Genomic DNA, 23,047 nt, shown 5'->3' with positions numbered 1-23,047 from the left:
GACGTTACGTTCACTGTCATACAGAAATTGATAGGAGAACATGTAAAAAAGGAAAATTCTACATTTGTTTGTACTTTTGACTGTCATTATGCAAATGTTTGATATAAATATTTATGGGAGTGTTTATTTACATTTACTACATATAAGCGTGGATTTAAATCCTTCAACTTTTAAACTTCAAGTTTACTCACATCTTTTATCACCACACCCAACCGCGTACCACGTTGCTCTTGCACGTGAATGGACGTGAGGCTTTGGATGTTTGAGAAGCTAGAAGGCTTTGTAAAAGTATTACATACATATGTATCAACTATACGATTAGATAAATCTACATAATTGCCAAATGCTTACCAGAAATGTAGTGCTGTCCAAGTTCAAGTGCTGCAACCCTGCTGTAAACGGACTTTTTTGGCGCTGCAGTTTTTAAACTGTAAATACATTTGCTTGTAGCCAATGAAAGTTGGATTCTCGCGAACAAGTGGCACGGCAGCAGGTGAAATGTGAGCAGCTGGCTCACTTTTTTTTTCAACAGTCAATCCCAGCTGTTATTTTTGGGGCGGTGGGGGGAGCTGTAATTCCACTCCTGTCCTACTGGCGGCAGCAGCGCGCCTTGGCGCTCTGCGAAAGTTGACGTTTGGAGTGACGGGGCAACACACAGTAAACACAAAACTGACGCTTCATCAAGAGCAAGCTAGCCAACGGGAGTCAGAGCTGAAAGGTCAGCATATGTTTTTGTTTTCAAAGAGTTAGTAGCAGTCAGCTGTTTTTTCGGAGATGTTTGTGGTGATTTTAAAGGCGCAACGAACCCGGAATTGACTCGAAAGGCTCGAACCAGTATGCGGCTTGTTACTAAGAAAGCCGAGGTGGAGAGAAACTGCTCTGTAGGTGTGGCAGTAGCTTCTTTTCACAAAATAAACGTTAATTCGGTTGGCAGAACAACAGTGGAGGGTTTATAACTTCAGTGGCAAGATGTGTCGTTGATCCACGAAGACGTAAATCATTATTTAACCACGGAGTCCATAAAATTGTGATTGCTTGGTTCAAAACAAAAGCCCGTCTGTTCCGAGCTATCGAAATTTGTCAGCACAGCACGTCTCGGTCATATTCCTCCAGTGTGCTGTATTAAGTGCACAGCATAGCCCACACTGCAGACAATTTTTTTGTTAGATCCTTTTTGTCTTCTGGGAGCTTGTCAGACACTTCTGTCCTATATGAAGGTTCTATAAGAGCAAAATGAATGAAAAGAGGTGTCCATGGTTAAACTTTCCCATGCGCCTCATTTGCCACTGTTACAGAGTTTTGTTTTTGTATTGCATCTAGTTTAAAACTAGAGTTTAAACAAGGGTGTACAAACTATTGTAGATACTGTGTAATACTGCCAAAAACTGATTTCCAATGTTTCTGTGTATTTTTTATGTGTAATATCTTTACGTATGTTGGTAAATAGGCTTCGGGTTTACAAAGGGGTTATATATATATAATTAAAAAATTATCTGTTTTCAAGTATCTTTATAACTCTGTGTTATTGTACTTACATTATAACCAATCCGGTCCTTTATCCCCACTTAAAATATTTTTACAGAACTATTGTAATATTTGCTGCCATTTCTGCTGTCCTCTTGGCCAACTTACTCTTACAAAAGACATTTTTTATGTTAATGAGATTTTTGTAACTGCATAAATAAAGGTTATATAAAAGTCACTGCCAAAAACTGATTGCGGCTTCTACCTTGTTACACGAATGTTGTTTGTGGCTCAAGATGACTTTATGTCATCCATGAGGGATGCATTTGACATATGTTTCACATATTATAGCCCAACAAGTTACTTATAGCAGTTTAAATACGAGCAATCAGTTTTTGGCAAATACCGGAAATCAGTTTTTGGCAGGCAATCACTTTTTGGCACAACACCGGCCCCTCAGGATTTCCCGTGTCAAGTACTCGAAGTGACTTTCATTTTTATTTTTCACACCTGCTTTCGACCACTTTTATCAAATGCGTCGAGAGTTAGAAAACTCAGATCTCAAACTGACTTCGAGAAATTGGTCCAAGCATTAAAATAGTCATGCTAAGCAAGCAGGTCATCAGCAGCTCACCAGAGTTTTGCCATCATTTCGGTCCGTGTATTCTGGTAGAGCGCTATAAAGATGAAGCAAAGCAGTGTTACAGCTGAACAGGATGGAATGAAGACAGTCAGTGCACACTGGGTCCATTGAGCCCTCTTTTTTTTAAGGCAACACACAAATCCCAGCTTTCAGATGAGGTGCATTACTTCATATTTATCTTTTAACCTATGGGGACATAGTTCTTTAACAAGAAGTACTGACTGGCTGCCATATTGGAATTATCAGAGACTTGAAACGAATTAATGAGCCACAATAATATTTATCCCACAGTCTCCATTGAACTATAGACTGTATATGATAGCTGGATGTACCCACCATATGGATAGTGAGGTCAGGGTGTATTGGTGTGAAGCTTTGAACAGAGTGATGTTACCCATCCTGGTTTTAAAACCAGGGCCGAGCACCATACTGGTCAGTCTTGTTAGGCCTTGCCTAAAGAAAACCCTGCTTTATCGTTGTGTTTCACTTTTGTTGGGATAAAAATTTACAACACAAACAGTGTGTTTTATTAGATAAAACTTGTGACTGTCAGCTGAAGCCATAAGCTCATAAGGAAAGTGTTTACACAGGTGATAGATAAGGGGAGCTGAGGGGTTGTTTTCCCATAGGCTTCTGTAAAATCTGCCTTCTTTATGTAATCAGAGGAGTTTCCCCTGTGGTCTGTGTCTGCAGCCCTGTCCTATAATCAGTGCTGAATGAAAAATACGTTATTTAGTTTGACATTGGCTTTCTTTCTTCTCCAGGCACGTCTAGTGATGTGTTTGTCCCATGTGGTATAGTGGAAGACTCTAGCTGAACCCCCTCCCTGTCCTCGAAGACCTTCACCAACACCTTCCTCCTCTTTCTTGTTTTGGCCGCTCCTGTGATGCCTCCATCATGCTGTGCCTCTCTGTCACAGTACACTCATCATCATCTGGTTGTCTTTCTTCTCACCTTCTTTAGGTAATTTGGAGTCACCCCGCCCTATAGAACTTCCTGTAAGCCTTGAGTAGGAATGCAAATGTCATCCTGTGCCGGTGTCTAGATAACATTGTGCTACGTGAGATATCCACAGACTAACAGAAAACTGACAAGAGCTGCACAAACTTGAAAACTTGAAACTGTATCTGGAATGATGGAATTTACACACATTTTTTTGCAGCAGTTTTAATCCCAGCAAGTCCAATCTAGCCATATAGTTAATGCAGTGTGAATGCATGTGAGCTGTGAGGTCAAGTTAAAGATCTATGAGAGATTAAATCAGCTCAGATTTATCTGTCTTGTTTTATTATCATACTCTGAAACACATTAGAGTGTAGGAAAAAATAAATGTATCCATTTTCTTGTTTGTTTTTTAACAATTTTTGATCAAATCATATGCATGGAAATGCACATCCCTATTCACTGTGGAGGTTTATTAGTTGTTCGCTGTAACCCTATTTTTGCTACTAACGTTTAGTTTTAGTTTTCTTTTATTTAACAAATCTAGCAAAGAAATTCATGTCGTTTTAAATAGACAGTGTGTATCATATAATAGGCTTTGCTTTATTTTGGTTCAAGTAAAAGTCATATAGAGCAATTGCTGTTGCCATGGCATCGGACATTTGTGCATGAAATCTTTATTACAAGCATAAATTTGGCTTAAGCATTCAGTTGTTTTGGAAGTGGATTTTGTTTGGGGTTTTTTTTTTTCATTTTCATTTTTAAGTATGTAATTTCAGTGTTTCTTGCACAGCTGAAATGACATTACTTTGGAATTTTACCTTTTTATTTACAACTAGAGAGCTGTTGTACCCAAGAGCCCTCAAAAATCCATGTTCAAAACAAAAAGCATGTTCAAAACTCATAAATGTAACCTTGATCCATTATATTAAATAAGAATGAAATAACTGCGCTGCACTTTCAGTAAATGTTTGTCCACATATGTTTTGTCATTCCTTTCTGAGTAAAACTGCTTTCTGTCTTTCCAGCTACGTGTTGCTGCATGCGTCCAGGAAGACATTCAGCAATGTGAAAGTGAGCATCTCAGCTCAGTGGACGCCTTTCATTCTTAATGACAGCTCACCTGCCTTCTCGCCTGGCGAGGTAATGAGCATACAGCACAGAACAATGTGTCTCCCACATATACAACGCTGAAATTAAAATAAGTCAGAAATATTTTTGGCTGGCCACAATTCCAAAGTAAAGCCTTTGTTTTTTTTTTACTTTTTTTTGTGTGTTATTGTTTTTCAATGTGCACACTTCAGTAAGTTAGCTTCTCTGCAGTTTAACTTAATCCCTGATGCACAAAAGCAAAACTTTTACAGTCACGTCCTTGGTCTAAGAGCTTGTATGAACTCTGCACAATCACGTTTTCTCTGACTGTCCCAGACCTGGCAGGATAATCGTCTGTTTGAGGATGAAAAGCAGGCCACTCTGTTTCTGGGGATTCTGGACTCCATCTTCCTCTTCTCATATGCAGTGGTGAGTACATGATTTTCATTGTTTATTAGGATGCGTCTGCCACACAAATTGGTAAAACTGTGAGCAGAAGATAATTTTGTGTATCGACCCCGTGCCAAGTTGGGCCTGCATTTACTCAGGAATGGAAATCATTTGAACCATCTGGTGACCTGTGTGGATTATGATAAGAGTAAAACAAAGGCCAGCACATCTCTGTAACACTAAGTATCAGATTTGTTCTTGGAACTCACTGAGAAAGTACATTATGCCTATAATTTGAACAAAATCAGATCAGACTTTTATTTATTTATTTATTTTCTCCATTTTTTTGTTCGTGTCCACACAGGGTCTGTATCTGAGTGGTATGATTGGAGACAGAGTGAACCTCCGCTATGTGCTCTGCTTTGGCCTGTGTGGCTCTGCTGCAGTGGTTAGTACATAGTACAGAATTATATGATTGATTATTAGGGTGGTGGTTTTTGCATTAATCATTGCTGATATCTGTATAAAATCCACACAAAAAGTAAAGTTTCTGACAACTACAACACCAAACACTCAAGAAAGCTGTGCATGTTTCTGCAGGAGTTTGTGTTTGGCACTTTGACTGAATGGCTCCACATCTACAACATCTACCTGTACAGCAGCCTGTGGGTGCTGAACGGCCTGCTGCAGTCGGCCGTCTGGCCCTGCGTGGTGGCCGTCATGGGCAACTGGTTCGGGAAGGCGGGGTGCGTGTCATTTCTGTGAATGTCATTATCTTTGCCTTAACGGCTGCCAGATGAGTTTGGATCACAGACACAGCATCTGTCCAACCCAGAAATATTAGTCAGGCTCATATTTGCCAAGTCGACCTTCATCATACACACCCAAATGGAAATACAGATGCTCACACTCGCCATCAATAGCCTCTATTCACTGGTGCCACAGTGAGAACATAGGCCTATTTAGACCCAGTTTTGCTCTGCAGCAGGGCATACTCTGCTCATATTAAAAACGGCGAGTGACAGAGTAAAAAATACTTAAAGCTGTTCTATAAATAAACTTAATGCCATTTATCTCTTTTTCAGCCGTGGTTTTGTGTTTGGCCTGTGGAGTGCATGCGCCTCTGTAGGCAACATCCTGGGTGCTTTCCTTGCTTCCAGTGTTCTCAAATATGGATATGAGGTGAAGCACACATAGACAAACATGTTTTATTGTTGCCCCCCCCCCTGCCCCACTTAACATTGCCAACAACTAAGCACTGAAATAATGTGCTGACTGTTGCTGTGTGCAGTACGCCTTCCTGGTGACCTCTGTTGTGCAGTTTGCGGGAGGGGTGGTCGTGTTCTTCGGCCTGCTTACCTCCCCAAAGGAAGTTGGTAAGGACTTCAGGAAGCATGTTAGATGTTAAAAATGTAAAAAGTTTGCAGGGTGTTTGCTTGTTTTTTTGTTTTTGTTTTTGCATGCTTTAAATATATTAAGGTGACTTAAAGTACTTCCCAGAATGTTGCATATGTGTTCATATTCTCCATAATGCTTAAAAATTTATAACCCTCATTTCTTCTTAATACATTGGTGCATATACTATGTGATCAGGTTTCAGCTTGTTTTGAAATACCATCAACTTTGTATCTTTACTTTTTATAACTTCTTTCCATGAGAGGTGTGAACTCGTCTCTACCTCAAGTTGAAACAGTTTGAATAAGCTAAACTTTTGATTAAACTTATGGTCTCCTTTAATGTGTGTGTGTGTGTGTGTGTGTGTGTGTGTGTGTGTGTGTGTGTGTGTGTGTCGTGTGTGGTGTGTGTGTGTGTGTGTGTGTGTGTGTGTGTCAGGTCTTGGAGCTTGGAGTCAGAAACTGGACTCAGCCCCATTGAGACAGACACGGACAGCCACAAGCCTCTGATGAGCGACGAGGAGGATGAGGTGGAGGTGGAGAAGTACAGCAGGCGAGGCCAGTCTGTCGAGCAGCCTGTAGAGCCTCCAGCTGAGTCTCCACAGGCCATCGGCTTCTTAAAGGCTTTCTGTCTTCCTGGGGTGTTGCCTGTGAGTGTGAAGAAGACGAACTATATAAAACTATATAACAATGTTTTTATAGTGTGATGACTTTGTCTTGCTTGCACTGCAGTATTCCCTGGCTTATGCATGTCTGAAGCTGGTCAACTACTCCTTCTTCTTCTGGCTTCCCTTCTACTTGAGCAACAACTACAAGTGGAAGGAAGCCCAGGCCGACCGCCTGTCTGTGTGGTATGATGTCGGAGGAATCATCGGTAAGCAGCTGCTTGAAAAAGAAAAAAGTTCTGTTATAAAACTGAGGTTTGACTTTCTATTTTGAAAGAAACAGTCAGTCATCCCTGTGACTAAACACTCAGGCTTCTCTGAACACTCTTTCCAGAAATGTTTTTTCCGACTTTTGGCTGTGCAACCATAGTCCTGATATGGTCATCTCAGATCCCTCCCGCTCTTTACACTTTGTTTGCGAGGGGCAACCAATCAGGGCAAAGTTTGCTTAAAGGAAGTATGTAAGGAGAGGAACTAAAACAGCTTGTTTCAGAGAACTGATGAGCTGGGGACCAGTGTGAGATTGTTTGGAGCTGGGATCAAAGCAAAGCTGCTCTTATAGAGTCCAAGAATAAAACCATTGGAGCTGGTAATGAGCATTAAAGGTCCTGTTTAAAATCACTTATCACTCATCATTTTGTATGATGCTTAATAATAGAATGTTATTATCACAACTTATAGTAGTGCAGTGGTTCTCTAACGGTGGGGCATGCAGCCTCTGGAGGTGGGGGCACCATCAGATAAGCATAACTTGATTTGGATCCTTCATCCATCTATTTTCTTCCACTTGTCTAATTCAGTGTAGGGGGCGGGGCTAGAGCCCATCCCAGCTGTCATAAGTTGAGAGGCAGAGTACGCCCTCGACAGGTGTGCGGCACGGCTGATTTTGATCCTTGCTGTACTTAATGGTGGTTTAAACAAAATAATGTGTGGTGTGAATATTTATTTATTTTTGGCAGGGTCCTAAAGTGGAGCTGTGATGTATGCAGCCCCACGTGTAATGTATTCATTGGTAAATAACTTTGCAGTTTGTCAGTTCCTAATTTGCCTTGATCATGCTATTTTTTGTATCAGGAGGAACATTTCAGGGTCTGATCTCTGACTTTATGGGGAAGAGAGCGCCGGTGCTGGTCGTCAGTCTGATGCTGGCAATCGGAGCCCTGGTGGGATACAGCCGTAAGTACATGCACGTCATCTAACAACAGCTCACGATCCGATATCTTCTTCTTCATAATAATAAAAAAAAAAAACTGCATTTCATGAGTCAAGGCGTCAAACTCACAATAACACTGTAAGGTTTAAAATTCACACGATTAATTTTGCGTTTAAAATCCACTCTCTCAGGATCACCTAATGACCAGGTGATAAACGGTGTGCTGCTAGCTATTACCGGACTCTTCATTGGTGGGCCGTCCAACATAATCAGTTCGGCCATATCTGCTGACCTTGGCAGGCAGGATGCTCTGAGGGGCAGTAAGGAGGCCTTGGCTACTGTCACTGGTATAGTGGATGGAACTGGAAGTATAGGAGCTGCTGCAGGACAGGTAAAGATGAAAAAAAAAATCTAATTGGAGAATTAAACAGAATGAATTTGGCAGCATGAGAGCATGTTTGCTTCCACTGATGCCTTTTTGTGACACAGCTATGACATTGACTGTATACACACACGAGTGATCAGACTGACCTTTAATTTGACCATTTTCTCCCTCGTCTTCTAGTACTTGGTGTCTCTGATAGAGAGCAAGCTGGGCTGGATGAGCGTGTTCTACTTCTTCATTGTCATGGTAAGATAATTCTTATCCTTAAAAGGACAAAACGTGTTAAATAAGACTTTAACTTTGAATTAATCAGAAAAGTGTTTACCGAGGTCGTAAATCAAGTGAGATGTAAGCTGGATTTCTTATAAACTCCCCCTGCTGACCGTCACGAAGCATGACACCTGGTTACACTTTTCAGTCCAAGACATTCCATCCATCTTTTATATACAGTTTGCGCTTGTTGCTTAAGGCTTCTTCTCTTCGTCTTACAGACTGCGGGCAGCATTGTGTTCATCACTCCCTTGCTTGTTAGAGAGCTGCGGGCCATGTGGACAGAGAGGCGAGCGCGGCAACGGCAGCTGTAAGAAATCTTAACCACCATCAGTTTTTACTGTAATCAGGTCTGGTGTGATTTTGTGGTTGTTGAAAGATGATGCTACTTACAGTGCATGTAAGATTTGGAGTTTAAGCTGAAGTCCTTGCCTTAAGAAGAAAAAAAACACAACAGGTTGCACTGTTCTGTATATTCAGGGCTTTGTAAAACATCCCAGAATGTACTAATGTGTATATTTTAAGGTTTTAAATGGATGTGAATGTTGATGTATTTGAATCAGTGTTGCCAAATATAGAAACTAGAGCTTCTTACCGTAAAGATCAGACTCTTTGAGAAAGCTTAATGCCCAAGGAATGTGAACAGTGATTGTAAAGTAGAACTCTGTAATCAGTTCTTGTAGATATGTATCATATTTTAGTCATTTTAAATATTGCACTATGTTCTTCTCACGGTAATCAGGCACAAGCCTTAAAACATTTTAATAAATCACTTTTAGAGGTCTGGGAAAGCTCCAGATCACTGCCATTTTATCTCACCTGTGTACAGTTTTTTGTAATTGTGTTTTAATGTTGTACTGTAAAGTCTTTTCATGGCAGGGGGCTGGTTCTCTTCATTCTGTGTACATGTGATTTTCATTTTTCCCTTTTCCATTTGCTGTTTGCTCGAATGTTCACATCTTAAGTTTTAGTGTCTTAACTTGCACACACGGGCAGAAATGTTCTTAAACTCTGTGTTAACAGCATAGCATGCCTTATTTCTGTAAAACACACTACCATGGTGGAAAGGTTTGCCTGTGTGCATCAGGAGCCCTGCATATGTTTTAACTGATTTTTAACTGTAAATCCATGTAGGTTATGTCCAGGTTTTGGTTTTAACAGCCAGTGTAGGTAAATATGTTTAATTTAGATGCAGTGGTATCTGCAAGGTGGGCAATTTGTTCTGGTTAAGATGGTTAATTTAGCTGCACATTTGCATGTAGCTATATAGGATTGTGTAAAGCACATTTAGGAATAGCTATTGCAATTTTTTTTTATCATGCTAAGAAATTTTCTTTGTCTCTTGAAAATAAAAAAAATCATATGAGATTCCATATAATTTTTAACAAATGTAACTGTTTTTTGTTTTAAATAAATGCAATTTTTATTTCATGAATGGTTTGCTGTCTGTGCAGTGTTGTATCAAATCCACCAGGGGGTGCTCTGAATGCAAACTTAAACCTTCACTCCCTTTTCTTTCCTGTTGAAGCAGAAACAAGTGTTGTGCTGGTAATTTCAGTTTATATCCATATAATTCATAAACATTTAACTGACTGAAGCACATTAAAACACCAACAGCCTTCATTCAACTCAGCAATTAATCTCTTTTAATTACACTTCTTACATGTTGCAAAGATGCATGTACCAGTATTAAATTACAGTTTAAAAAAATTATTATAAATCGTATGGAAATATTGTCATACATTCATGCATATACAAAGTATGCACTACCTTTTAATATAGCTGCGACAGGTGAGTTAGGAAAGCAGCGGTTGCTTGAGCAGAGTGAGACACTAGAGATTCATTCTATTTCTGTCCAAATTTTTCTTAGATTTTATTTTATTTTTATTTTTCCTCTCAGTGGATTTGAGGAGCAAAGCTACAAAATGCTGCTTAACTGTTAGAAGCCACGTTCAACAACATGGCAGATCTGCTTGGACACATCTACTCCATGTCTGTTTCTCTTTAAGAATTTTTTTTTTCCTTATTTTTGAAGATTACCATAAAAAAGTAGTTCCTTTGTCAAAAATGTTTAAAGTAGTGCAATGATATGGTTTCAAAGAAAAACAATTAGTTAGTTACAGCAAAACTAAACTAAACCAAAACAACAAGAAAGAATGGGGAATTTAAAATGATGTCCCTCTGAAAACAAATGACAAAGACTGAAAATAAGTTACTACAAACACGCTGAAAAAACAGATGCACATTCAAACTTACACAGAGATAAAGTAAAAGATTTTAAAAAGAAAGAAGAAGCAATTTCTGCTTTTATGAAATGTGTGAAAAACAGTTGTGCAAAATCATGGAAGTCAAACCCAACATGATTATAAACAACTACTTTCATGGTGAGTTTTCACAGGCAGAGGCAGCTGAGTCATGAAAGAGAGACAGACACACTCTGGAGGGGGGGCACTTACAGACCACTCATCATCTGGATGCAGAAATCCTTTGATCCAGATAGGATCTGAGACATTTTTCCTCTTGTTCTGGTTAAATCTGACCCTTGTTGTTTTCCTCATGTGTATTTTGGGAATGGTGTCAAAGCAAAGTAAAGGGAACAACAACAAAAGCTAACCCCACACCGCCCCTCGGCGAGTTTCCTCTGCACGGCCCTATGACACACTGACTCTTTCACCTGATGAGAAACCCGACACGAAGCAACAGGTTTTTACCACAACAGAATAACAACTTCCCCCTCGTTGAGTCTGTCTCTCTTTCATGCCTGTAGACACAAACAACCTGAGCTACACTGATTGATTTTTTTTGTCTTTTTATGATTTTCTTATATTTGTGTTATTGAATTTTATGATGAGGTAGTTACAACAGATAAACCCAGGCTATGGCTTTTTACCCTTATACAAATTAGAATCACTGTAGCTAGGGCAAGCCGCATGCTATTTGAGTCACAAAACATGCAGTAACGGATCACAACAGAAAAACTCTTTTTGTTTTTAAAGTGTTGGAGACTTTCTGTAACCCACAACTGATCGCTCAAACAGTGAGCAACTTAATCCTTTGGTTGGACTGCATCAGCTGCCGCAACTTTTAAAACGAATGAAAAAACAAAATAAAAGGGGAGAAAAAACATTGACACACTCACACACACATATATGTATCTTCTATATACAAGCCTTATACAACTGCACAGCAACAGAAAATGTGACACTTTTTTATATATTAAAAAAAAAGTTAAACGGTAGAACCAGAAGATTTGGTTCCTCTGAGCTGCACCACAGTGATAAAAACACTACATTCGCATTTACAATATCACACGAAGAGTGGGAACATGCTACATTAATAAAAGCTTAAGCCAACCATTAAGATATGTTTATAGTCTGTTGCCAAAAAGATGCTAATAATATAAAGCAAAAAAAGGGGGAAATAGTTTGTACTTTTTTTTTTTTGCTGTGTTTTGATGGTTTCAGATAGTTTTAAGTGGCAACGGTGGAGTGTTTTATGAGCCATAAGGGCTTGTAGTCTAAGTTGTAATTTAATTACCTCGCTTTTACACTTTATTTTTTTTTATCAATCTGAATAATAAATAGTGATATATGAAACATTATTATAATTTAAAACCCTGACGTACAGCCACATTCCCTAAGAAACCTCCACCGCTGACCTTTTGCCCCAAAGGTTGATCCCAGTCACGTCACCACATTTTGACTACGGGCGAGGTTTTGACCCCACGCGCTGTGGGGTTAGACTAAAGGCTAAACTTGTCAAATGAAAATCACTTATGACTTGCAGCAAGAGGGAGGGTGGGGAGAAAAAAAAAGGTCAAGGGCTGAGGTCAAATACTACTTAAGGCACGTTCAGAAGAACATTAACCTCTTCAAACTAGAGCCTGTTTTCTGTTGGATCCTGCGAGAGTGCATTCAGAATGATTTCACAGTATAGTTAACAAAAAAAGCTAACAGTATGAAGAGTATACAGTATTATTATTATTATTTCTAGCTATCCACAAAAACCGATTTCTAGAGTCTAATTTACTTGGGCGATGGTAGCTTCCTTGTGCTGAGTTATAAAGGTATGTGGTGTCAGAAGTTTTTAAGCCCATGCATGTATGAGCTTGTGGACAGTCACTTGCATATTGCTACATATCTACATGTGATGCATATGAGGTGATGTGAGGAGGGATGTCGACCACTTGTGATCCTCCGCTCACTGTGCTTTTTCTACTGCCGAGAGGAAGCCTTGTTATGCAGGAGCCTCCTCTTCTTTACCTTGAAGAAATCTGCAGAGTGAGAGAACAGAGTGGAAATCAGTTATGAGTGTGACCACAGAGGTTTAACTTTCCTTGTCTTAATCAAGCTAATCCGGCGAACTCACCTGTGATCGCAGCCTGTCTGCGTTTCCCCGTTCGCTGGATCCGGTAGCACCCCCTAGTGGTTACTTCTAGGTACTCGTCCCCAGACCCAGACGAGGCGCTCGACCCAGGCGAACCCTCGCCCGACAAAGACGACGTCCGCCGTCTCTCCTTTGTCTTCTCAGCTCCAGACCTCGCCAGCGGTCGAACCGTGCAGCTGCGGTAAAACGCCGGCACGTCCTGACACCTTAGTGCCTCCCATTGGATGTTGGAGCCCTCTAACGGCACGTCGCTCTGGAAGTCAAAATTCCAGCGCTTGTTGGCCACCTCCACGCTCATGCAGAACAGTCGCTGGAAGTCCTGCTGCAGCTGCTGGTGATCCACGGGCCCGAAGAGGTTCTTCCGCACCGGCCCCGCCTTCAACTTCCAGGCCTCGATGCCTCCCAGGCGCGAAAGCTCTGGGTCGGATTCCATAGCTGGTTCCGCTATTGATTTAGAGGCCATCGCCATGTCCCTATCAGAGAGCAAACACACATGGATATATTAGTCCAGTGGAGTTCCAAATGAGGTGTGATCTGGGGTTTTACTGGCACAGATTACACACGCACACACTCAAGCTTTTGAACACCTAAACCCCCGCCCTCACCCATATCGGCCTCTTGGGCGCCCACATGTTTTATGTGATCACACACACACACACATGTGCCCTCACCTGCTGAGTAACTGTTGCAGCAACAGGTACATGAGCTAACGCCAAATAAATCTCCAGCAACCCTCACTGGCCTGCAGCTTCAAAGTGAACCTAGAGCGACACCTGCTCTGGTGTTCACAGGCCAAAGGTCGACAGTAATGGTCAGAAGGTCGACAAAAAAATGTTTCCCCTGCATTTGTGACATTTCATTAGAGGCAGACTGATGAATTCTGAGCACAGCCTCCGCTGGTTTCCAACTCCCAGCCAAACCCAGTTAACATTTTACAAACAACTCCAACTAACTTCCCAGGGCTTAAAAAGAACAAACATGGTATTTGGGATAGGCAGTTATTGCCACGCACTTAATGCAGCGTAAAAAGTTGTCTTTCCTCTCTGAAGGCAGACCTAAAGCTAAAATAAATACATAAACACTAAATGATTTTGCCCATGCAAATGTAGGTCAAAACCCTCAGGAAGGGAGCCCAGCGCTGGAAATTGGTTTGTGGTCATGAATTGCCTCTTTTTTTCCCCTGCCTGCATAACTGATTTAGAAACGCTCCGTTAAGACATCTGTTTTTCCAGAGGTGAAAACGCACTTTACAAATTCGCCTATTCTGCTCTTGAACATACCAGCACTCTATCGGGCGAAGATAAGCCTGAAAGACAGCAATTAGACCCTGAGTTGGGGGGTGAGGGAGTTGCGCAACTGTCTGACACCTAATACTTTATAATGCTTATACTTTCACACGTACACTTAAATGCATTTACGGCACCTGCACACCCACAGGAACCGTTACAATGTCCCAAACCACAACAATTCAAACACTTTCCTAAGTGAGTGCGTATTACATATTTATAACTTCAATGACCTATTTTAACTCACATTGCCGTACAAAAACATTTAAAAAACGGGCACATAACAGTTTTTGTGTTCAGTAAGAGGACCGCGCTCCCTGAGAGAAAGTTGTTTGCGTCGAAAATGAAGTGGGCGCGGTGTGCTGGTAGTCAGGTTTCTACTATGCTCGGTGTCCCCGAGGGAAAAAAAATCCTCCACTCCTCAAACTAAACATAAATAAATATATATCCCTCCACTTTAAAATGCATTTATTTCCTTTGCAGCACTATAACACTGGCATTAAACTGCGGATAAACGCACAGCGGTGGGTGTTATTTTTTAAGGTTTTGCGGGTTAACAAGGGAGCAGCCAGAGTTCGTGACGCAGTTACATTAAACGAGGATGTGGGTCAATGAGATGCGACACACAAACAGCCTCATGTCTTTTCTAGTCTCTTCGCCCTTGCTACATAAAACAACACACACGCACTATTTTTTCTTACGAAAGCATACAGAACGCTTACATTTAAGCAGTGAGGCGAGCAAACTCTGTTAGCTTCAAAGAAAGATTAAAACAAAGCTAGCGTCTTATTAAGAAAAGGAAAAATAAAAACTAGCCTATATATGTCTATAATGACCACCAGCAATATTAATACTAGTATTATAAACATTATTATTTTTATCTTACCATAGGCGTCAGTATCTCAGAATAGTCCGGTAAAAGTGTCGCTTTGACTGCTCCAGCTATTTTGTCGCACCGGTTTGAGGAATTAACGGTGTTGCTGTGTGACAGCCCTCGCGGACATAAACACTGTCACGCTGCAAAGTTTCACTCAAACACTACCCACGGGTGGGTCGGTCCTGTCCCCTTATCCGCGACTTGTTTGTTATGGACTGCGAAGAGACAGGGGACGTCCTTACGCGAGAAGTCGGTCACGTGGTCGCCACCAAAACAAGGTTGCTGGAGCGCAGCCAGGAGGTTAGTAACGATATAATAGTTTATTAGCGCGATTAAAATATGAAGCACGTTGCACTTCTTTTGGGAACAAAAAAAATGCAAACAAAAAACACCTACACCTATAAACGTGCTACAGGAAATAGATTAATAAAAATGTATCACATTTTAATAAAGACAAACTTCTTACCTCTGATATGTTTGCGAAAATGTGAAATTCCTCGCAGCTCTCTTCCCAAACCTGTTCCCTCTTCGCTCTCCCCGCGCTGTGTTTCGCTTCTCCCTCTCGGCGCTCAGAAGTAGGTCAAATATTTTGGCAGTGGCCGCCATTTCCCCTTTTCCGTCTCTCAAATGTGACACACAGTTCCCGTGTTTGCTTGCATCACGTTTTATTTTGGCAACGTGCCCGTATCCTCGAGTCACGTTGAGCTGCAACGTGACAGGGCTGGACAGACAGACTCATTTGGACTTGCCCTACATTTTTCCAGTTGAATACAAATTTCCAACCAAGTAGGGAATAAAATAAAAATAAATCACCTGAACTTACTTCACAGGATTCAATGCATTTAGTAAAAGAGGAACTTGTTTTTTAACTCAATTGCTACTTCTCCCCTTGACCTCTTGACCAACTTATTATCATAAATACTGAAAATAACATAATGTACTTGATGCTTTCTGACCCTGAAGAAAATTAATTAGATTTAATCTTGTGCAATTGCAGCGCCGAAAAAACGACGTGACATTGTACTGCATGCCATCACACATGATGTTTTCATTGACAATTTGTCTGCTGACCAAATTAATAAGGTGTTTAATACATTAAATCATATATCTGTTTATGTAAAACGTGCATAACTCTCTATCTTTTGGGACTTGATACAAAGTTGAGTCAGGGTGCGTGGAGCTTGGATAAACTTTGTCCTTGTGAGTAAAGACCTTTGGTTCAATGAGTAAACCATTAACGAGGAGGACACCAAACAGTAGACCCATTGTTGGGTTGTTTGGTGTTATAATGTATTATAGGAGTAAACATAATACTATGTTGCTGTTGTTGTTGGTACCATTCAATAAATTGTTTCCAGAACAACTGAACATGAGTGCAAAAACAAAGAGATGTTCCGTTGTTTCAATAACACCTTCATACAAAACACATTAATTGCACTCAAAATCAAATTTTACAGTTGAAGAAATCACTGGATGGATCAAAACCATTCATTAGTTTTGGGGAAATAAGAGTGTTTTTACTAATCCACTGGTTGTGGTTTGGATAGGAGATTTAAATAATGGTAAACAGAATCCAGTATATGACAAAAAGTAACACCTACATTTGTATCTAGTCACAAAAGCTGATTTTTCACCCTAAATAAACATGAAGCAAAAAGTTGGAGTAAATTGAAATATACAAAGTTAGCCTTTCAGCATAATCATGTTTCTGAGTGTAATAGTTATATTTCTATCCATCCAGCTCTTGTAAAGCATCGGGTTTCTCTTGCCGGGTATGTATCTATTGATCCCAATGATTTCTTTTAGGTGGTGAAGTTCAGATTGTAAAATAATGTCCAAAGATTTAGAGACCGGTGTTATCTTTAGAGATGATTTGCCAACACCGCAGTCACGTTTCAAGATAAAGCGTGTACCAGCCCTGTTAAAAAAATAGTCTGAGACTATGTGCCATATCACAGTTTTATTACATTGTTTCTGCCAGTTTTAAAATCTATTACATTTAACTCCCTTCAGGTTCCTTCCACAGAATGTGCAGGTTAGGGTGGTTTTACACGACCTAACAGTCATGTTTTTTTTAAATAGTTCTTTTACTTTAGTTCAATTTATGCTTTTTTCCCAGTGGTTTGATTTCTTTTCACACAGAAAAAAAGCCAAGGGAATTCCAAGTGAACCAAAATGCGCAATTTCAAACCTTGTGAAGATGTTCAGCCTGTTTTGGCCACACGTGTCTGGTGAAGCAACAAAAGTAAATAGAGTAATGACGGTGCTGTGTTCTGGAGTACTGGAGAACATGGAAAATTTACATTAATTTCACAGCCAGTTACTAGACTGTAATGACCTTTGCACATCTATGGTACCCTGCCGCATCCCAGAATGCAAAGCAAAAAATGCTATGGAAAGGTAAAGCAAAAAATGCTATGGAAAGGTGGTAGTTGAGTTGCTTCACATTCACACTACAAATAAACCACGGAGCAGTTCATTTGGAGCCCCCACCCCTTTCTTGCCATACAAGTGTTTTCTTTTTACTTTATACTTGAATACCTCCCACTTGTCTATATATGATGTAATTTTAGTGATGTTCAGGGACCCCTTCAGTGTGGCTCTTGTTCGAGAAATTAGTTACATCCATCAATAGACTTGTAACACGCAGACATCTACAGTCTAAATTCATTTAAATCATCACTGTCGTCACTATTTCCTGCCTGCCTTCCTTTTATTTCTATTTTCGTTTTTAGTTTTTAGTGTCAGTGAGCACTGGTGGTATTTTTGCATCCCTTTTGCTTCTTTTATCTTTCTGACACCTATTCTGACACATCATTTGTTCCCTTAACTTAAAAAATATTATTGTTCTTTCCTGTTGTACTCTCCCGTTTCCTATTACTGCAGTGCCTCTTCACATGGGCAAAAAATTTACTGTTTTATTGCTTATCAGTGACATAATATAGAAGTCATCCAAGGGGCCTGTTAGCCAGCCAACGGCCCTCACTCCCAAAGGTTATTCAAGGATTTGCAAACACATACACGGACTATTTTTAAACTGTTTAGCACAATGAGTTATTCAAGTCTGACACAAGTAATGCTTTCCCTCCTTCAGTCAGAGATGTAGACAGAGGTTTATGAGCTCTTCTGGTCAATAATGCGGTAACGAGTGAATCGTTTCCAGTGTGAATGCAACTTTAAAGGGTCCATTAGATTGCTATCATCCTCACGAAGAGTGGCACACACCAAAAGAGAAAAGAAACGACCAATTTGTGTACCTTTTTTTGTTCTATTGCGTAGACATACAATGGCATATCAGTACAGAAGCTCAGCGATTGCCAGATTATGTACAGGAAGATGCTGTAACAGCTTGAAAAGATGACACTTTCCATGGAAAACAGAAACAAACCTCCATGTTTTCTTCCGGGGTCTACTTTCTCCACTCGTGTACTGATACACAGGTTTTGTTTCTGTGGTGAGACCTGTCATTCAGCAGAATACTGCATCCCATCTGATGCGCTCACAGTGAAGATATGAATCGTGCTGTGGTGATGTCACAGATAGCTCGCGACACAACCAGTGTGGCGACCACAAAACCTCCTTAAGGCCTCGATTATACTCTGTGGCGGACAGAGAGAGCTGGAGACCCGACAGGCAAGCAGTCATTCCTGTTATACTCCTTTGAAGTCTGAAGCCTGGGGTGCATGTGCAATTGGTTTACTTCATATACTTTACTTCAATTTACTTCATTCAGACCCTGCTCCAACCCAGAAAGTATCATCCTGGCCTTAGCCTGCCTTGTGCTTGTACCAGCCCAGCACCATCATCCAGTGCTGCAGTGTCATGAAGTGAAGGTCTTTAAATGGCGACTTGACCCTGCCTTGAAACGCATTCACAGCAATCACATTGACTCCTATGCTAAACTGCCTCACTTTAAGGCAAAAATATTGTACCATTGAAGAAAAGGCTCTCCATTTCCTGTTAATTATACCCTGAGTGTCTGGTTTACACATATGTAATTCTTCCATTTGTACAAGAAATAACTGTTATCCAGTGTGTAAAGTTAGGTGGAGAGATAGATCTACAAGTTAAAACAATACATTTCATAGTAACTGCCTTTCTTTCATGCTCCATAGAGCATCCAGAAAGTGTCAGGTTACGGTTACGTTTCACGTTTCTGGAGAAGGTTGGCACTGAAAAATATCTGTCGCATGAATACTTACATGAGGGGACCGAGTGTCCCCTCAGCCAAGCATCTTTGTCACATTAATGGAAAGATACAGTGTTTCTTTTTTTAATGATTCATTGTTTTAGGTCTCGTTTATTTTAACACTAGTCAGTCAGGGTTGTGGCCCACTTCCCTAATGCCCTACTAATCTGTGTGTGAGGTGGCCTTTTTATACACTGTAATATTTGAGGACTCAGCAGCAGACAATGAGTCCTCAGCAGCATGATCCCTCACTGTTTTGTCAGCTCTGTGACCTGTATTTACAGTCAGCTTATTGTTCCACATTTAATTCCTAATCCTCTTCTTGTTGTCTACAGTCCTGTGTGTGTGTGTTTTGGTGCGCCCGCCCCCTTTTCCCATTCTTAATCCTGTGCTTTATTTTGCAGTTGCATATGCAGTCATTAAGCCCATTGTAACGGCTCCACGGTCAGTGCCCATTGAATATATTAGCACTCTTAGTAAAACAACAGTCATCATAGTACAATGTGACTTGGTCAGAAGACTGGAAACTGTCATGGTGAGCCTTGTGATTGCAAAAAAGAGAAGAATACAGCCTTTTTTTATTATAATGTTACTGATTCAGTGCACAAACAAAGGAACCAACAGAGAGTCCACTAGGAACCCTATAATACACCTCCTTCACATTTATCTGATAATATTGACAATAATACTGAGTTTCACGAAACCACAAAATCACATTAAATTATCAATTAAATACTGTTGCTCACATTATTCCCCGTGCTGACATATAGCATATGTAGGAAGGTGTTACAATACACACTGAGGTTAGGCTCATGTTCCTTTGTGCCTTCATCATTTTAAGTACTGCTTTAACTACCAAATATTGTGCCATGCAGAACTTAAAATGCAGTTTGGTTTCATTCCGGATGAGATTGAGGTTTCAGAAAGGTGCGTGTCTAGAGATAATTTTCCAGCGTTGAAGCTTTGGTGCTGAAGATGCTCTGAGGAAAACACCAAAAGAACGTACGGCACGTACCGTACGCCAGTCTCGTTTGAGCAGGAAGCGTCTGTATTGAAGGGGGATGCTTTCATAGAGATAAGGAGGACAGAAAAACTGGTGAGAGGAAGTTGTTGGTTCACAGGTGCAGTGCGGGGGTTTCCACATCCTTCTACCCTTCAGCTCCGGAAGCAAGCGCTGAGAAGAGGCTTACCACAGACAGGAGATTGTTTACATCAGTCATTATTTCCTAGCATACCACAACAAAATGCAGGCAAGGAGAAAAAGAGACACTTAATTGCACAAGAAGTAGAGGAATGGCAGCGAATTACGGGAAGTTGGTCTGCATGTTACATCACTGACATAAGGCTTCACAGCTGCCTGCTTACAGCCTTGCATTTGTTTGCATTTATGTCCATAAGCTAGAAGCTAACCTCCAGACAGCTCGTTTGTAGAGTATATGAGGAAACTACCCCCTGTGCAATATGATGGTAATCAAGCATTTATATTAATATTTTTGTTTTTCGGAAATAAAATTTGACTATAATGATTGTAGCATAGACATGTACATATATATCTGTATGTACCCTGTATGTCTGCTCCTACATCACCATGCATATAACAATTAAAAGTCTATGTAACATTAGTATCATCTGTATCAAAGAGGATTTGGGCCTGCTTGAGAAATAATCAGTGCTTTACTGAATGTTGTTTTGAAAATGGATCTAAATCTAAATTTAATTGTACAGTTCAACAGTACGATGACACAGTCTACAATCATTTGACTTTTAAGCGGTTTTCCTACGGGGCATATACGCTTTTTTGTGTGCTCACAAGTGCATGTGCAAATGTGTACACACAAACGTTCATGCAACAGATAAGGATCTACACCAACATACAAGCTGTACAAGCAGCAAAGATACCTGTAGGCCTCAACCGTGCATATGTTACATAAAGTAAAATAATAATAATAACAAGCCAGCTCCAGTAAGGACGGGCTGGTGAATTACAGGTAATATGGTGGTGGTGAAAAGTTATTGTGTTTAGAGAACAAAGCTACATATTTTGGAAGATCATTGTGGTTACTTTTTACTGCACATCAAAATTACACACCGACATACAGTGACTGTGAAGCTGTTCAGTGATAAGCTAAAAATTTTGAGAATACTTCTTTTCTGTCTTGGTGTGAGGTTCATGAGAAGCTCATTTATCCTTACCAACTGACTACTAACTGAAGTTATTTCCTTGTTAGCTTAGCTTAGCATAAAGACGTCAAAAATAAATATAACAAACTTTGTTTGTTAATTAACATAATAATATTTTTAGGTTAGCTAACTCATTAGAATCTGTTAATTAAAGCACAACCTAAATGATTTCACTAAATGATTTGATTTTGAAACCAGCTTGCTTATTTGCTAAGGACTAGCCTATGACCATAGCACAGATAATTGTCCTTTTTGAAATATAGTGTGACCAGTTGTTACAAAATAGACTTAATGTTTTATTCGCTTTAAACCAAAATGAGCTACTTAGCCCATACATTTAGCAGGAAAGTGGTCGAGACTGAAAACCATTTTAGACTAATAGTTAATGCAAAAACTTCTTGGATGCGTTTTACGACACAGGAAGTTAAAAAAAAAAAATCCTTTTAAAATGTCCAGTAGCACAGAGAGTAAAAGGGTCCAGTTTACTGGCAAGTGGATGAGGCCGAGCCTACTCGGTGAGATCCACCTGTCAGACCTGCCACGCCTCTAATGCAATTATTCCAGGTGAATGTGAAAAAAAATCACCTCATTCAGAGTGCTTATGGAGGGGGGGGGCGGCTATTCACAGAAACCCAAACTGATTTTCTACCAAGTTTTAAACACTTGTTTTAATGCTGTAAAGTTTAGCAGTTTATCATTGGAGCCTACAAAGGCTTAAGTGACACAAAGTTGTAAAAACTGCAGTTTTTACAACTTTGTTTATGACTGTAATTCCCTTAGTATTCAGCCCTGCTATATTTAGCATCTAAAATTCTTTATTTGCCTGGTTTTCACCTTAACTTGCATGTTTTTGTTCTGCAAACCATAAAATCAGTTCTTAGCAGGACATTAATATTGAATGGTGGCACACCTTCAAAGCCAATGGTGGAGTTAAAATCAAATCAGGACATTAGTGCTGTAAAAAAAATAAAAGGGAAAGAAAAGAAAAGAAAAGAAAAGAAAAAACTTTGTGAGTGAAAAATATGTGAGGAGTTTCCATGGGAGTTTCCACTTGTGGAGGCCACAGGTGGGGTTGTCACAGAGAGTGGGGGAGTCAGTCATATACTATTTTCATATATGTGCTATGTTGAAAGAGCGAGTCTGAGAGAGTTTGCTTTGGGTCTGGAGAGACCGAGGGTTTGGGGTGGCAGCTAGTTAGAGCTGCTCACTGGGGGGGATACTTGGTTGTCACGGTGAATGGCTCTAAGATGAAATTTGCCCAAAGAGACCCTGACTTTGTTTGTTTTGGGGGCTCCTCGAGGGGCTAGCGTTGGGGGGAAAAGATACAGACAGGAGACTCTAAGATTTATTTTTTCAGACTTGCGGTGTCTCATGCACCATTTCCTGAGTGTGCACTCAGCGTGTTCCCACTTTGCATTTTATCTGTACACTTAAAGTACTACTTGTTCTTTCAAGAACAGCCTGTTCTCTGAGGCGGTGCTTTCTGAAATATTGTTTCTGCAGAGTGTATTTGTGGGCGTGGGGAGGGGGAGAGGGAGGAGGAAGGCTGAAGGGCGGAGCGAGGCTGCTGTAAATCGATCCTTTGTTTTTATCTCTGCCTCTGTGTGTGTGTGTGTGTGTGTGTGTGTGTGTGTGTGTGTGTGTGTGTGTGTGTGTGTGTGAGGAACTTGTTTTGGTCTTACTGAGGTTAATTCAATGTCAAAACTAGAGCAAAAGTCACTGCAAGGCAA

The 23,047-nt window shown here is 40.4% G+C and overlaps 3 protein-coding genes across 4 annotated transcripts in view; 2 read left to right on the top strand and 1 right to left on the bottom strand.

Annotated features, from left to right (window-relative positions):
* The first annotated feature begins 587 nt into the window (after positions 1–587).
* slc37a3 (solute carrier family 37 member 3) lies at positions 588–11,089 on the top strand. The gene is made up of 12 exons (XM_042217696.1): positions 588–718; positions 2,872–3,070; positions 4,078–4,192; positions 4,478–4,570; positions 4,896–4,979; positions 5,132–5,277; positions 5,617–5,713; positions 6,658–6,799; positions 7,665–7,766; positions 7,935–8,134; positions 8,309–8,374; positions 8,620–11,089. The coding sequence occupies exons 2-12, from the start codon at positions 2,994–2,996 to the stop codon at positions 8,710–8,712; spliced, it is 1,215 nt and encodes a 404-aa protein (XP_042073630.1). The 5' UTR covers positions 588–718; positions 2,872–2,993; the 3' UTR covers positions 8,713–11,089.
* A 125-nt stretch (positions 11,090–11,214) lies between these two features.
* Positions 11,215–15,571, bottom strand: cdkn1d (cyclin-dependent kinase inhibitor 1D). 2 transcript variants are annotated; one of them, XM_005915653.3, is made up of 3 exons: positions 15,414–15,571; positions 12,767–13,257; positions 11,215–12,671 (listed from the first exon to the last, which is right to left on the bottom strand). In XM_005915653.3, exons 1-3 carry the CDS (start codon positions 15,551–15,553, stop codon positions 12,613–12,615), a joined length of 690 nt encoding a protein of 229 aa, XP_005915715.1. In that variant the 5' UTR covers positions 15,554–15,571; the 3' UTR covers positions 11,215–12,612. The 2 variants fall into 2 exon arrangements, with proteins under 2 accessions (XP_005915715.1, XP_005915716.1); XM_005915654.2 differs by lacking the exon at positions 15,414–15,571 and adding an exon at positions 14,957–15,184.
* Positions 15,145–23,047, top strand: part of sapcd1 (suppressor APC domain containing 1) — a 25,194-nt gene continuing 17,291 nt past the window's right edge. The window contains exon 1 of the mRNA XM_005915655.3: positions 15,145–15,247. Coding sequence (XP_005915717.1) covers positions 15,158–15,247 — 90 coding nt within the window. The 5' untranslated portion in view covers positions 15,145–15,157. The remainder of the gene's footprint in view (positions 15,248–23,047) is intronic.

The sequence above is a fragment of the Haplochromis burtoni genome, unplaced genomic scaffold (assembly GCF_018398535.1).
Source record: "Haplochromis burtoni strain Fernald_Lab_line unplaced genomic scaffold, NCSU_Asbu1 Contig_14, whole genome shotgun sequence".
Taxonomy (NCBI): Eukaryota; Metazoa; Chordata; class Actinopteri; order Cichliformes; family Cichlidae; genus Haplochromis; species Haplochromis burtoni.
This window is presented reverse-complemented; position numbering and strand designations above follow the sequence as displayed.

Coding starts and splice junctions, on each gene's coding strand:
- slc37a3 (XM_042217696.1), top strand. CDS start 2,994: ATGCCTCCATCATGCTGTGCCTCTCTGTCACAGTACACTCATCATCAT. Junction 3,071..4,077: donor TTTCTTCTCACCTTCTTTAG/GTAATTTGGAGT, acceptor CTGTCTTTCCAG/CTACGTGTTGCTGCATGCGT. Junction 4,571..4,895: donor TCCTCTTCTCATATGCAGTG/GTGAGTACATGA, acceptor GTGTCCACACAG/GGTCTGTATCTGAGTGGTAT.
- cdkn1d (XM_005915653.3), bottom strand. CDS start 15,553: ATGGCGGCCACTGCCAAAATATTTGACCTACTTCTGAGCGCCGAGAGG. Junction 13,258..15,413: donor TTTTCGCAAACATATCAGAG/GTAAGAAGTTTG, acceptor GCTCTCTGATAG/GGACATGGCGATGGCCTCTA. Junction 12,672..12,766: donor CAGACAGGCTGCGATCACAG/GTGAGTTCGCCG, acceptor CTCACTCTGCAG/ATTTCTTCAAGGTAAAGAAG.